We start from the raw sequence: 15,850 nt of genomic DNA on the forward strand, positions 1-15,850 counted from the left end.
CAGGATAATTTCTGAGCTTCAGTCTTATGTGAGAGAAATAAACCCTGTCCCCTTCCAGGCCCAGGTACATTCCTTCCTGCCAGGGGATAGAGTTTGGGTGAAAGACTGGAGGCTCCAGCCTTTGGGGCCCCGATGGAAAGGACCTTTTACTGTTTTGCTTTCTACCCCTACAGCTGTGAAAGTCGCAGGGATAACTCCATGGGTCCATTGGTCTCGAATCAAGTCTGCTGACCAGACTGAGCCCAGCACGGATCAGACAGAGCCTAAACAGTGGAGAGCAGAAAGTGATCCAGCGGAGCCATTGAAGTTGCGCTTGACCCGAACCAAAGAATCTACTAGCTGAAAAGAAGGGTCAACTGCATACCGCAGGAGCTGCTGAACTTCGGCTTCACACTGAGACTCTTTCTTGCCTGATTCTGGCTTTCCTGGAATTTGAGAGCTTGATCCTTGTCAGTTGAGGTTCTATCCCAACTGGTATAAGAACTCAAAGACTGAGAACATTATATTAGAGTAATCTGTGACTAGCACAGACTGTTGGAATATTATTGCTTAATTAGTTTGCTGTATTTGTTTTAGATTAGGAAGAAAGAAAATGTTAGTAGTTTGGGTGCTTTTGTTGTTTTCTACTCCTTGCCTCCTTGTTCCTAATACCCCAACTCGCTCCAACCTTTGGCTACACTCTGTCCAGGAACTAATTAGCCAGGCAAAGATTACTTCCCCTTGTATTGTATGTTCCCGATTTTCTCCTTATACCACAGATGTCCCAGCTGTTCCTGTCCCTGTGCCGCTTACAGCTCTTATACCTCCCTACTTTTCGAGTTCAGGCCCTTGGAGCCAGGATTATACTTGGTGGTCCTTTTATAATGCTACCTCCCCCTCTGAATCTTCTCTAAGGCCAGTCTTTACGTCTCCCTATCCAGCTTCGGGAGTGTTTTGTTTAACAAGAAACATCTCAACTGTTCTTCCCATTCCCTGTAACTATACCAATGTTTTCCCAGAGAAGGGGGAATCTATGTGGGTAGTCTCTCCAGGTACTCCTATGTGCCCTACTACCGTACCTGCAGATTATGACCCAGGTGATTATCTGGCTCCTAAGCGTACCACTGAGAGGACTATAGTGTCCCGGCTTATTTTCTACTTTCATAAGTCCCCGGGGTATGAAGAGTTTATAACAAATGAGCAGCCTGTCACAATTGGGGATTGGCACTTATGGTGTGCAAAGTCTCCATTTCGTCTTCGTTCTCCCTGGGATAGGGGCTCGCATTATGGGCATCCTAAGTACCTTGTCCAGCCTGAGCCAACATTTATTGGGAACTTTCCTCACCCTCTCCTTGGTCATTACTGGCTCTGTGATAATGTCCTCCACATGATTCTTCCCCCCACGTATGATTTTTGTGTATTGGTAACCTTGAATTATTTTCCTAAAGTTATTCCTCTTCTCAGGCCACCATCCCCGCACCGCTCTAAGCGAGAGGCCTTGTCCTTACCCTCTTCCGTTGCCACAGAGGATGAGGCGATTGAATTAGCCCTCCAGTATATCAACTCTACTTATCCTCTGACTAAAAAGAGACTTGTGGCCCTTTCTGCCACGGCCTGGATTCCAATTGGGGGCCCGGTAGCGGGTATTACTGAACTAGGCATGGCTACCTGGAGACTTCAGTCCCTACTCCATGGTGTAGTTCATGAGCTGAACGTGGTAGTCAATGCATTGCAGGATCAAATTAATGAATTGAGTGTAGTTTCTCGGTATAACCGTATGGGCCTTGACTACCTCTTTGCAGCCCAGGGTGGCCTCTGCACAGTGCTAAATTCTTCAGAGTGCTGTACTATTGTCATAAATAGGATGCATGTAGTTAGGCATGCCATGGATAAAGTCCTACAGTTGGCTAGCCTTAATGTGGAGGATTACCGAGGAGGATTAGACCTTACCTCCTGCTGGTGGTCATTGACCTCATGGATACGTCCCTTGTTCATTTCCCTAATAGTTTTAGTTTTAGCAGGATTGTTGTTTTGTTTCCTAGCCTCATGTGCTTCGGCAGTATGCCGTCGGACTTTAACGAGTAGGGTAATGGTGATTCACAAGCCTATTCCTAGTTAGGATCACTATAATCCCCAGAGTTTGAGTTGTGAGACTTATCTCTGCATAAGCTGATTTTAGTCTCAAAGGGGGGAATGAGGCAGCGTGGGCAGAGAAATTATATTTGTTAATTCTATTTTAACTTTTCAGTTTTGCAAGTGATGGAGGAATGCCATATGGTTTTAATTACTTAGAAATCTAGCTTTTGCTAGGCTAAAGGTTAGAAAGGTCAGAGAGAGAAACTTTCTTTGACCCCTTGTGAGTGATGGATGGTTAAGGCTAGTTCATAGATATTATTTTACCACATCTGGAGGCCATTAAATCTTGAGAGGATCAGCAAAGCAAGACATACTGTAGTTTTAAAAGGATTAGAAGGAAATAGGTTAGATATAGATATTCTAGATATTATAGATACCATTATAAGTATTTAGATTTTTGTCTTATAAGGAATTCTGATTTCAGCTTATTTTAGAATATGTTTTATTCTGTGTAATTAATAATTCTATGTAGAATATCTTTTCAATCCAGTGTTATATCTTTGCCTGACTTTTCAAGTAAGAGTTTAAAAGGTCAGCATCTGGTTTGAATTATCCACAGTCCTAGCTAGGTGAAAGAGGTCAGGGAAAGTCTTGATGAATTATAGGTAAGTGTAGGACTGGTCCTGAAAGTAATAACTGATATGTATGCCATTAAGCAAGACTGGCCCCTTAGCCCCTCAATGAACCTAAGTTATGAAGTTAGCTGAGAATTTAATCATAATAAAATGCTAGAGATAGGTGCCATATTGTCTAGTGTGAGAGGCCCCAGGTCATAGGTCAGTTTAGGAAATGTCTGAAACCTATGTAACTGATATTTTGAATATATGTGTAGAGATGATTGGTTCAGACAGGGTAATCAATCTATTCTTTACCATCTGGAAAGTAAGGGGGGCTAGAGGGGTTTAGAACTGTATATAACTGGGAGCAGAAGCAGCTTACGTCAGAAGGAAGAAGGAGAGAGCTAAGAAGAGAAGAGAAGGAGCTGAGACAGAAGCCATAAGATCCAGAGAGCTGAAGAAGAGAGCTAGAGCTGATGTCCTACTTTGTTTGCTGGCAAATAAAGAAGATTTCTCTCTCATTCTGGTGTGTGCTGTTTGACTCCTGAAGTACCACAGATTCTACTAACAATAGTGGTAATTCCTGCAACAGTATGAGATTGTGACCCCAGGACACACTGTTATACTAAAGCTACTGACACTCACCTTGTATTCCTCCACAGCTTCCTTTATTGGGATCACGGTGTGAGATTTGTGATCTCTGGACTCTCTACAAATCAGGCAGATCATTTTCTGATCCTCTTCACAAAACAGCTTCAGTTTCTCTTCATGTTCCTCACACAAATTCTCCTCTTTGGGTCTCACTGAAGTCTCACTAAGCTTTTGTGCTATTTCTGTTACATTTGCCAGCTGCCTGTTAGATCTGAGGTTCCTCTGCCTGGATCTTTTTCTGCACTGGGGACAGGGGAAGTCTGCGTCTCTCCCCTCCCAGCTCTGAGTGATACAGGAGCGACAGAAGTTGTGTCCACAGTCTGTCATCACTGGATCTTTGAAATAATCCAGACAGATAGAACAAGAAGCTTCATCTCGCAGACTCTCAGCAGCATTTGCAGCTGCCATGCTTCTTAGAGGAAATGAGAGTAAGAATTCAGTTTCTGTTTCACATCTTCAAAATAAAGGAGTGTCTGTGTGGAACAGGATCTTTGCCAGGGACTTTGTGTAATTTGCAGACACCAGGGCTGTCTGCCCTCCTTCCTGTCTCCTAGTTCCTCCCTTTTTTTCCCAGCTACAGAGACCCAGGGGTCTGGGAGCTGCAGGGAGAACAGCAACCTCTTCCCATGAACTTTCCTGTGTGTAAGATGGATCCTGGGGCAGGAACATAGCAAAGATCTCAGGAAGGGGGCAGCTTTTGCAAAAGTGAGGCAGGAATTCAGTTTCCATTTCACATTATAACTTTAAAACCATACAAGAACGTAAGACCTTTGAAGTCAGAATGATTGAATATTTTAACACCCAACAGAAAGGACTTAACAAGGATCTGGGGTTCCTAGCCCATTATCTAGACCAACGTTCTATGAAGCCTCCAGCCGGAAGTGTGAAGCGCCAGAGATATCCGGTTTCCCCATGAGTGAAGGAAAACAGCACAGCACGAAATCCCTCTCTCTGTAACAGTGAAGGACTCAGAGGGGGGAGGGGAGAGAGATGCCCTCACTCTCTCTGTAACACAGAACAGCAGGAAACTTAACACTGAAGGACTGGACTCCAAGGGGGGAGGGGGAGGGAGAGAGGGCAGAGGGCAGGGACACACACTCCCACATGCACACTTCGAAGAAAACCTTGGTGGGAGAGAAGTTCTGGCAGTACAGGGATTAATAAAGGGGGGAGGGAGAGTAGGTTTGTAATTCTCCATCTCTTCCCCTTCATTTCTCAGTGCTTGCTCCACACCTTAACTCCCCCTCTCCTCACTCAATCCCACCTCCCTCTCTCCCATTCTCAATCTCAATTCTCTCTCCTTCTCACCAATCAATTAATTCCTTTCTTTCTCACTCAAACCCATCCAGCACCACATAGAAAAGGACAGAAAATTAACTTGTACCTGCTCAGAGCATCCTTCACATCCTAAAGGGAAATGAAACAGAGAATATTTCTAGTTAGATTTCACAGTTTCTGAGAACACATTATACATTAGGATACTCTACTCACAGCTCTGCTCAATCACTTAAGAGCTGCAAAGTTTTGATGCCATTTCTATGATCAGCATCCAAAAATCTATAAGGTTATCAATAGAAATCAAACAAAATGAAACATGGAAAAGAAAATAAGATGATACCTTTTTTATTAGACATAATTTAATACATTTCTTGATTAGCTTTTGAAGGTTGCCCTTCTTCCTCAGATCGGAAATAAGCAAATGTGCTAGCTGACAGTGTATATAAGTGAAAACATTCAGGCATTACTATGACAGTCTGACTTAACAAGGACCTGGGGTTCCTAGCCCATTATAAACCATAAAGCTGTATGTCTCTGTTGATCACCCTCCCCTCACCTATCCACACCCATCCTGTTAGAATATCAATGATATGCTTTGATGTCCCCATGCATACCTCCGACCCACCCCCATCCTCCCACCCTGTCAGACTGTCATAGTAATGCTTGAATGTTTTCACTTATATACACTGTCAGCTAGCACATTTGCTTATTTCCGATCTGAGGAAGAAGGGCAACCTTCGAAAGCTAATCAAGAAATGTATTAAGTTATGTCCAATAAAAAAGGTATCATCTTATTTTCTTTTCCATGTTTTATTTTGTTTGATTTCTATTGATAACATTATAACTTGAATTCATTTTGAAAATAAGGAGTGTCTGTGTGGAACAGGAACTTTGTCAGGGACTTTGTGTAATTTGAAGACAGCAGGGCTGTCTGCCCCAGTGGCGGGGTGGTGGGGGCGGTCCGCCCCGAGTGTCCGCGGGTGGGGGGTGCTCCGTCGTGTCTCTTCTCCTGCCACTGCCTGCCTTTTTCTTTTTTATTTTTTTTTAAATCCGTGCAGCCACGCAGGCAGCGCATCGCGTCTGCCCTGCGTGTGCTGTGAAAGAAGTAAATCGCCAGCGCTGGCGTCGGGCCTTCCCTCGATGTCCTGCCCTCTTGTGAGGTAACTTCCTATTTCCTCGAGGGCGGGACATCGAGGGAAGGCCCGATGCCAGCGCTGGCGATTTACTTCTTTCACAGCACACACAGGGAAGACGCGAAGCGCTGCCTGCGTGGCTGCACGGATTTGAAAAAAAAAGAAAAAGGCAGGCGGTGGCAGGAGAAGAGGGCTCTGTGGCTTTCAATGGAGGGGGGACGGGACTGGGTCGGGGGGGGGGGAGCTCCGAGAGGATTGGGGAAGGTGGGGGAGCTCAGAAGGGTACTCAGAGGTGAGAAGGGGATTGGGAAGGGATGGGGGAGTTCAGAGGAGGGGTGCTCAGAGGGGAGAAGGGGATTGGAGAGGGGGTGGGGGAGTTCAGAGGAGGGGTGCTCAGAGGGGAGAAGAGGATTGGAGAGGGTGGGGGTACTCAGAGGGGAGAAGGGGATTGGGGAGGGTGGGGTGCTTCAGAGGGGAGAATGGGGATTGGGGAGGGTGGGGAAGCTCAGAAGGGTACTCAGAGGGGAGAAGGGGATTGGGGAGGGGTGCTCAGAGATGAGAAGGGGATTGGGGAGGGTGGGGGTGCTCAGAGGGGATTGGGGAGGGTGGGGAGCTCAGAAGGGTACTCAGAGTTGAGAAGGGGATAGGGGAGGGGTGGGGGAGTTCAGAGGAGGGGTGCTCAGAGGTGAGAAGGGGATTGGGGAGGGGTGGGCTGCTCAGAGGGAATAAGGGGACTGGGGAGGGAAGTGCTAATGGGAGAAGGGGTCTGAAACTGGAACTGGGGGCTGAAAAGGGGCAGGGGCTGAAACTGTTGGGACTGGGGGCTTTAAAGGGGACAGGGAGAACTGGCTGGGGCTGAAGCTTGGGACTGGTGAGAGAAAAGGGCTGGGGTTGAAACTAGGGGCTGAAAAGGGGACAGGGAGAAGTGGCTGGGGGCTGAAGCCCAGGACTGATGGGAGAAAAGGGCTGGGGACTGGTGGGATAGTGGGGCTGAAAAGGGTGGCAGGTGGGAGATGTGGGCTGGAACTGGAACTAGGTGCAGGTGGAAAGAGGGGGCAGAGAGAGGGGACAGACCATGGATGGAAGGGGGGAGCGTGAGGGAGGGCAGACCCTGGATGGATGGGAGAGGGAGGGCAGACAGATCGAAGGGGCAGAGAGAAAGGGCAGATGGTGGGTGGAAGAGGGAGAGAGAAAGAGGGCAGATGGTGGATGGAAGGGGCAGAGAGAGAGGGCAGACTGGATGGAAGGGACATTAGAGAGGGCAGACACTGGATTTCAGAGAAAGAGCAAAGACAGATGCTGGATGGAAGGAAGACAGTGAAAAGAAGATGAGGAAAGCAGAAACCAGAGACAACAAACTGTAAATAAAATATATTTTTTTTATTTTTTTGCTTTAGGGTATAGTATTGTATCTGTGTTTATGTGTTAATAAATGTTTATAAATAGAACATGTAAATAAGGTAATCTTTTTATTGGACTAATTTTTAATACATTTTGACTTAACTTTCAGAGAACAAAACCCCCTTCCTCAGGTCAGGATAGGATACTATAACAGCACTATACTGTATTGACCTGAGGAAGGAGGTTTTGGCCTCTGAAAGCTAAATGTATTAGTCCAATAAAATGGTATTATTTAATTTTCTATATTTGTTTTACTTCTATTTGTTAATTTGTAAAGTGGTGATTGGTATTTGTTAGTTTTTTCAAATTTACATCTGCTGTCTTGATATTTTGTACAGTACTAGGGGACATTTTCTGTTTCTGTGGTGTTGCATTGTCTGCAGAGTCTGGCATCGGGGGTTCAGTTTTTGTCTAAATAGAAAGTTTATGATTACTTATTCTATAGTGGATTAGGGTGTATCTGTGTTTGTGAAAAAGACATTTCTTTCGGTTGTCATTGACTGTGCAGGATCGGCGATCTGTACTAATCTGTCTGGTTTCGTTTTACAATTGGTGAATTGATGTTCTAGTGCTCACTGTAGCGTTTAAGATGCTTTCCTTTTCCTTGTGTGACTTGTAGAAATGACTGCTTATGGTATGCAAGAATTGCTGTATAGGTCCTGAGTGTTTTGTATTCTCGGTATGCCTAGTACTGGATTTGGGGGGGGGGGGGGGGGTTAAAAAATGACCGGCCCCGGGTGTCAACTACCCTAGCTACGCCACTGGTCTGCCCGCCTTCCTGTTTCCTTGTTCCTCCCTTTTTTCCCCAGCTACAGAGACCGAGGGGTCTGGGAGCTGCAGGGAGAACAGCAACCTCTTCCCATGACGTTTCCTGTGTGTAACCTGGAGCCTGGGGGCAACTTTTGCAAAAGTGGGGCAGAGGAAGGGCAATTACCCTGAGACCCATTTAATCCCTACCCCTTTCAGTGTGAACAAAGGCACCAGTTGACTCAGGTAAACCTAGGGAGGATGTGAGTAAAGCATTAAAGTCCCTTCGGAGGGATTATAATACCAAAAACACTGTTAAAAAAGCAAGTGATGTGTTAAAAATGTAGCGAGACTGTTAACCCTCTATCAGAGAAAACGTAATATCCGTAGGGTTGCCAACCAGTCAATGCCAGTGGCGTAGCCACAGGTGGGCCTGGATGGGCCAGGGCCCACCTAATTAGGGCTCAGACAGTAGCACACATTTAGCGGTAGCTGGTGGGGATCCCAAGCTCCACCAGCTGAAGACTTCCACCTGATGGAAATGAAAATGCTACTCTCCATGATACCAGCACTTGCACACGCTTAGTTTTCAGCACATGTGTGCTGCAGACTGCCAAGGTGGAAAGAAGCGTTTTCCTGACAGCTGAGATTTATTTTTGCTGGGGGGGGGGGGGGGGAGAATACTTGGTGCCCACCCACTTCTTGCCTAGGCCTACCCAAAATCTGTCCGGCCTTCAGTATTGCGGCTTTCTGGAACTGGCTCCTTGGGGTAATGTCCTAACTCTTCTCTGCAAATATTGTAGGGGGGATACATAATATATTTCTGGATTTAACAGCTTGGGGGAGTATATTTGTTGGGAAATTAAGATAGGGACTGTAAATGAGGGCTAAAGCCTGCACTGCCACTGTCACTCCAGTTATCTTTAGGGGCAGGGCAGAGGCGGGGCATAAGGTAAGATGTTACATAGAAAAATGAAGGCAGATAAAGACCATATTGGCCTGTCCAGTCCCCGCATCCCAATGTTGGAGATTTACCACCGCAGTGCTGGAGATTGAAGGCCAATGAGGCAGATTTTTCTTGTGGGCCACAGCCATGTCTAAAACTAGTTTTGCCAGATAAACATATGTCAGTTTTTGGAATGTGCATGTTTCTTCAAACTTATTATACCGCCCTTGCTGGACAAGCAGGTCAGGGTGGTTTACATTGAAAACTACATAACATAAAAACTAAAGCATTGAAAAGAATTCCATTGATGATAGGAAAGAATCAACAACCCAAGATTAAATATAAACAAGAAATAGAAAATAAAATTCTTTTTTCTACCTTTGTTGTCTGGTCATTTCATTATCCTCATCATGTTGATCCCAGTCTCTGGTTTCTGCTTTCCTCTGAACTCTCTTGTCGAGGTCTCTTGGTCCATTTGCCATTTCTTCTCTCTCCTTGTCTCCATCCATCTTCCCTCTGTGTTGCTATCGCCCTGTCTACTATTTCCCCTGTGTCCCTGCTCCTATCCCCCCACCATGTTAAATATTCCTCTTCTCTGTGTCTGTATTCTTGCCCTACCCAGTATCACCCTTCTGTGTCCCCATCCCAATCGCCTCATCATCCCTTTGTATCCCTATCCCCCTCCCTCCACCTGCCCACATCATCCCTCTGTCTCTCTATCCCTCCCCATGTTCAGCATCTCTTCTTCTTTTGCCTCTTCCTCATGCCTTCCTCCCCAGAAATTCAGCAAAGGTCCCTCTCTCTCCTGCCCCTGAGCTCACATCTCGTAGGTTCACTATATCTTTCTCTTCCTCCTTTCCTCGCAGAACTCATCATTATTTCATGTCCTCCTCTCTCTTTCTCCCCACCTCCCGTCCTGCACTGTAAAACTACCATTATTTGGAACCCCCCTCCCCCAAGGGTACCAGCTTACTGTTAATGATATCATAGTGCTGTACAATTTTGTAAACAATCATTTAAATTTTAATAACTCATATTTTTGGGTGTGAAGGTAAAAGAAGGTGGAAGGTTGGGTGCGGGGCGGGGGGAGTTGGGGGTACATCTCTTGTTAGTATATTGATAAGATTGCATAACATTTGCCTGTTTGGCTGGTGGGGTTTCTTCTCCTATAGCGCTGAAATCTGGAACGGGTGACGGTCCACAGCAGCCACCGGTTCTGGCCACCAGAGGGCGAAATGAGCACAGACGTGACAGTATCTCCCCCTCAAGGCCCCCCCGACTTCCACGGGGAATTCAGGTCTCCACGGGTAGCAATGGTGAAATCTACGGAGGAGTCGCAAAACATGACCAGGGGTAGCTTGGCTGGAGCTTGAACAAGGCTCAAGGCTGGAACCCGGATAGGCATCAGGACTGGACTTCGCCTTTTGGCTGGAGCTGGAACTCGGCTCGGACTCCGCATCTCGGCTGGAGCTGGAACTCGGCTCAGACTCTGCATCTCGGCTGGAGCGGCAACTCAGCTTGGATTCAACATCTGGGCTGGAACTCCTGGCTGGCTCAGAAGCTTGACCGGAACTCAGAGCAGACTCCGGCACTTGGCAGGATCTCAGAGCAGACAGGCTCATCTGGGCTGAAACTCAAACTCGGAACAGACTCAGCATCATCTTGGCTGGAACTGGAACTTGGCAGCGGCTTGGCTAGCAGGGCCACTCGAACTGGCATCAGAGGCTCGGTCAGAAGCGTCCCTTGGACTGGACTCAGGGGCTTAACTGGACGTGCCACTTTAACTGGGACCGGAGGCTCGGCCAGAAACGCCACTTGAACAGGACTCCGGGACTTCACTGGAAGCGCCACCTGGACTGGAAGTGGCAGCCTGGATTGAAGTACCTCTCGGGCAGGAATCGGAGGTTCAGTTAGAAGCACCCCTCGAACTGGACTCAGAGGCTTGATTGGATGGGTCCCTTGGACTAGGACCGGAGGCTCGACCTGGAGCGCCACTTGAATAGGTCTCGGAGGCTCCATCAGAAGCACCCCCCGAGCTGGCCTCAGGGGTTTCACTGGCCGTGCCACTTGAATGAGGACTGGAGGCTCGGCCAGATGTGCCACTCGAGCAGGAATCAGAGGCTCAATCGAAAGCTTCCCTCGGAAAGGACTCGGAGGCTTAACTGGAAGCGTTACTTGAACTGGAATTGGAGCCTCAGTTAGAAGCGTCACTCGGACAGGACTCAGAGCTTGGCTGGAACTGGAACTTAACATGGACTCAGCAACTTGACTGGAGCTGGAGCTCAGCTTGGACTCTGGAACAATTCGGCTGAGAGCGTCCCTCTGGATGGACTGATGGTACGCTTGGACCTCGGGCTTTGCAACACGCTCTCTCTCAATGGCAGCATCCAGAGTATCCCACAGGGCTGGGTTGGAGACAAGTAGGCGACGGTATTCCCAGAGCGGGGTTCTAGGATCAATGGCAGAAACTGGGTTCACCACGCGCCCAAGCCGGCGGACACGCTTCCTCTCCGCTGAAGCTTCATGCAGCATCCTCACCCGAGGATCAGACAAAAGTTCTCTACGATATTCATCCAGCGTCACAAAGAGGTCAAAATCAACCATAATGCCAGAACCGAACTCCACAAGGGAAACAGGAGCAGAAGTTCTAGGCTGGAAGCCCAGCAGGTCGGGTGATCTTGCCAAGCTCATGGCCTTTGCATTCTGTCACATTTTCAAAGCTGGAAACTGGGTTTGTGAGCCCTTGGGCCACTGCTGAGGGGTAGCAGCGGCAGGCAAAACCACCCCACACCAGAAGCAAGGCAGAACAAACGTACCGGCAAATCCAGGCAAGGTCTCTTAGGTGGGCAGCAAGAATAGTCCAGTAACAATCCGGGTCTAGGCAGGCAGCAGGCAGAAGAAAAGTCCAATAACAATCCGGGTCTAGGCAGGCGGCAGGCAGAAGAATAGTCCAGTAGACAAGCAGAGTCAAAGCCAGAATCAGGGAATCAGACTAGGCAGAAGTGCAGCACAGCACCAACAAAACCAGGGACCTTAGACGCAATGCAAAGGCCAAGGAGAAATGTTCCAAGATGGCTGATAAGCCCAGAAGCAGTTAGAACTCAGCTGCTGCAATCACCAGGCAGCTATGGGTGCTGTGCAGGCTCAAACAGCACAAGCAAACCTGGCAGCTTGGAAGATCCGGACCGGACTGCGCTGAAAGCTGGAACGGGTGACGGTCCACAGCAGCCACCGGTTCTGGCCGACTTTACTTGGTCCCTTTTTTCTTACGACCAAGCCTCAAAAGGTGCCCCAACTGACCAGATGACCACCAGAGGGAATCAGGGATGACCTCCCCTTACTCCCCCAGTGGTCACGAACCCCCTCCCACCCTCAAAAAATAACTTTAAAAATATTTTGTGCCAGCCTCAAATGTCATACTCAGGTCCATCGCAGCAGTATGCAGGTCCCTGGAGCAGTTTTAGTGGGTGCAGTGCACTTCAGGCAGGTGGACCCAGGCCCATCCCCCTACCCGTTACACTTGTGGTGGTAAATGTGAGCCCTCCAAACCCCACCAGAAACCCACTGTACCCACATCTAGGTGCCCCCCTTCACCCATAAGGGCTATGGTAATGGTGTACAGTTGTGGGGAGTGGGTTTTGGGGGGCTCAGCACACAAGATAAGGGAGCTATACACTTTGGAGCAATTTATGAAGTCCATTGCAGTGCCCCCTAGGGTGCCCGGTTGGTGTCCTGGCATGTCAGGAGGACCAGTGCACTACAAATTCTGGCTCCTCTCACAACCAAATGGCTTGGATTTGGTCGTTTCTGAAATGGGCGTCCTCGGTTTCCATTATCGCTGAAAATCAGAAACGACCAAGTCTAAGGACGACCATCTCTAAGGTCGACCTAAATTTCAAGATTTGGGCGTCCCTGACCGTATTATCAAAATGAAAGATGGATGCCCATCTTGTTTCAATAATATGGGTTTCCCCGCCCCTTCATGGGGCCGTCCTGTGAGGACGTCCCCAGGAAAACTTGGGTGTCCCTTTCGATTATGCCCCTCTCTGTGAACTAAGCTTCAGAGCAAAGGCGATAATGGCTGAGAATCATCTCAAGAACCAGAAGCTCAGCATTGTGAAGAACATTTCTCAATGTGACTGCTATCAATAGAAATCAAACAAAATAAAACATGGAGAAGAAAATAAGATGATACCTTTTTTATTGGACATAACTTAATACATTTCTTGATTAGCTTTCGAAGGTTGCCCTTCTTCGTCACATCGGAAATAAGCAAATGTGGTAGCAGATAGTATATATAAGAGAAACATCAAAGCTTTACTTTGACAGTCTGACAGAGTGGGAGGGTGGGGGTATGCATGGGGACATCAAAGCACTTCATTGATATTCTAACAGGATGGTGTGGAAAGGTGATAAACAGAGAAATAAACAGAGGAATACAGCTTTATGGTTTATAATGGGTTAGAAAACCGAGATCCTTATTAAGTCCTGTTTGTTGGGTGTCAAAATATTCAATCATTCTTATTTCAAAGGTCTTACGTTCCTGTATTGTTTTAAAATTACCTTTCAGTATTCTTACTGTGAAATCACTGGTGCAGTGACTGCAAAATTCTGACAGATCGTTAATTGTATTGTTTGAATGTATTTGTATTGTTTACTGTGTTTTATCTCAAACATTTTTAACGTGCAAAAATTGCTAGGTAGTAACGCCAACATCAACAGTGTAAGGAATAAGAGGGGGGAAGGAGGGAGGACAGGGCTAGAGAAAGGAGCAGATCCTATTCCCCAGAGAAGTGGAGAAAGGAGAAAGATTACAACTCCCACCAGTCCCCAAGACGAGCGCAATCTAGAATGCGGAACTACGTTTCCCAGCAGCTCCGGAGGGAGGCATACCATCGCAGCAGGGACTTCCATTTCCATCAGCCCCCAGAGGAGGTTGAAAGAAGGACAAGAGCGGGGAATTGGACAACCCTCACACAGAGAACTAGGCTAGGGGAGGAGGTCCTGAATCTGTCCAATCAAGGAAAGGAGGGGCAGCTGGGAGAGGGGTGTGGGAAGGAACCCATGGACTGGCAAGGGGCAGAAAAGGGAGAGGAAAGAGGAGGAGCCGATGGATACCTCAGCTCTAGCTAAACTAAAAGGTGAAATAAAGCAGCGGTTGGGAGCTTGGTGAAAAAAGGAAGAAGGTGGTTTTCTCCAAAGGGGAGCTGAGAAACTGTTTTTCCTGGAGGGTCCAATGGGGAAGAGGTGCCTGGAAGATAGTGCTGGCCCAGTGGGTGGTGATTTTGAACCCTGTGGAAACTGCTTTACATGAACTGTTGGGATTTTGAACCCTTTTTTGTGGAACTGCTTTACAGGAACTGTTCGGGTTTGACCTTTTAGCCTATAAATTTGAAACAACAACAACTTTCATCTAAGTAACCATACTTGGACTCAAACTCCCTGGTTCGATCACAGTAAACTCGAGTTCTCCCTTTATTGGAGGGAAAATACAAAATCAATGAAAAATAAAAGTACTACAACTCCTCAAAAAATAGAGGAAATATAAATCCCACAACCTTCTGGTCTAACGTCTTGAATAATCCTGCTCTTCCTCCAGCAGACAACAACTTCATGATTAAATGGGATGACCTATGCGAAAATGTCTTAAATAACGTGAGCTCCCCTCAAACTTACATCCAAACCAACCCAGAAAATTTCACCTTGGTTTAATCAATAGATCCTTCTTTTGAAAAGAAAATGTAGAAAACTGGAAAGAAAATGGGCTAAAGACAAACCAAATGAAAGCAAATTAACTTGGAAAATTGCCATCAAAACAAATAAAAATGAGATCAAAATTGCAAAAACTCAATACTATAACAAAATAATCGGTACTAATTTCCTTAATACCAGTAAACTTTTCAATCTGATAAAAAGCCTAATTTCCACAAAAGAAATAACCCCAACCACAGAGTCTCCACCAACTGGAGAGCAACTGGCTACTTTTTCTGAACAAAAAATAGTTAAAATCAGAGGAGTCCTCAAATTAAAAATCAACCATCAAGATATTTACAAAAAACAGTCAGGCACACATACAGGAATAGCCACCAACAGAATCTGGTCTTCCTTCTAACTACCAACCCATGACACAGTAAAACGTTACCTCCTAAAATGTTCAAACTCACAATGCATACTAAACCCTTGTCCAAGTTACCTTATGAAGGAAGCTCCTAATATATTCATCAATCTCCTTCCTACCATTCCACAGCACTTTCCCTGATAATAAAGGTTCAGTAATCACAAAATCTTTCAGGTCTCTTTGGAAACTGTTGAACAAAACTATGAAAAATAGAAGTGGAAAGCTTCAAAGAACAGCAGAGCAAGCTGTTTCAACACTAAATCCCCTGAGACATGAGGCCCACATCAGCCAAAAAGGCACGGCTCCAGAAAGTCTGGCAAGAAAGGGGGGCCGATAAGGGAAAACAGATGTAGCATGTTCTGCCCATGATTAACAGCTTTGTGGTATTCAGAGACTTGCACAGGAATGTTGTATGAGAGAATTGGTCAGATGCCAAAGAAGGACGGTATAAAAACAGAGTGAAACAAAAGAGGTATTAAGCATTTCGATTTACCTTGAGCATTCTAATTTCTTTGTCTGTCTATAGCATTCTGATTTCTTTGCTTTACATTGCTTTGTTTTAATCATTCATTCTGGCTTGTATATTGCTTATCAAGAAATGCTTCCTGCAATAGTCCATTGAGCTATGCAGAAAAATTGTAAATACACTGTTTATTTTAAATATCGTCTAGCCTTCTCTACAAAAGTGGCGGCATCCTTTTCTTCAAAGTGGCGAGCCAGCCAGGAGTAGGCCGCAAACGGAAAAGAGAAGGCGAGACGAAGGACAAATTAAGTGTGTGTTGTTAATGAAGTTTTTTACAGGATTGAAAGCAAAGCAAGCGTTGTTTAAACCTGATGATTTCTGTGCTCCACTGATGTGGGATTGATCAAACTACTGACGTGGACATACAGGTGAAGACCCCTG

The 15,850-nt window shown here is 46.4% G+C and overlaps 1 protein-coding gene across 2 annotated transcripts in view; it reads right to left on the reverse strand.

Annotated features, from left to right (window-relative positions):
- Positions 1-3,966, reverse strand: part of LOC115468294 (E3 ubiquitin-protein ligase TRIM39-like) — a 41,382-nt gene extending 37,416 nt beyond the window's left edge. Inside the window, exon 1 of one of the 2 annotated variants that reach the window (XM_030199922.1) lies at positions 3,318-3,966. In XM_030199922.1, coding sequence (XP_030055782.1) covers positions 3,318-3,731 — 414 coding nt within the window. In that variant the 5' untranslated portion in view covers positions 3,732-3,966. The remainder of the gene's footprint in view (positions 1-3,317) is intronic. The other variant, XM_030199921.1, reaches the window with a different exon arrangement.
- Positions 3,967-15,850: the final 11,884 nt, after the last annotated feature.

Source organism: Microcaecilia unicolor, chromosome 4, assembly GCF_901765095.1.
Source record: "Microcaecilia unicolor chromosome 4, aMicUni1.1, whole genome shotgun sequence".
Classification (NCBI taxonomy): Eukaryota; Metazoa; Chordata; class Amphibia; order Gymnophiona; family Siphonopidae; genus Microcaecilia; species Microcaecilia unicolor.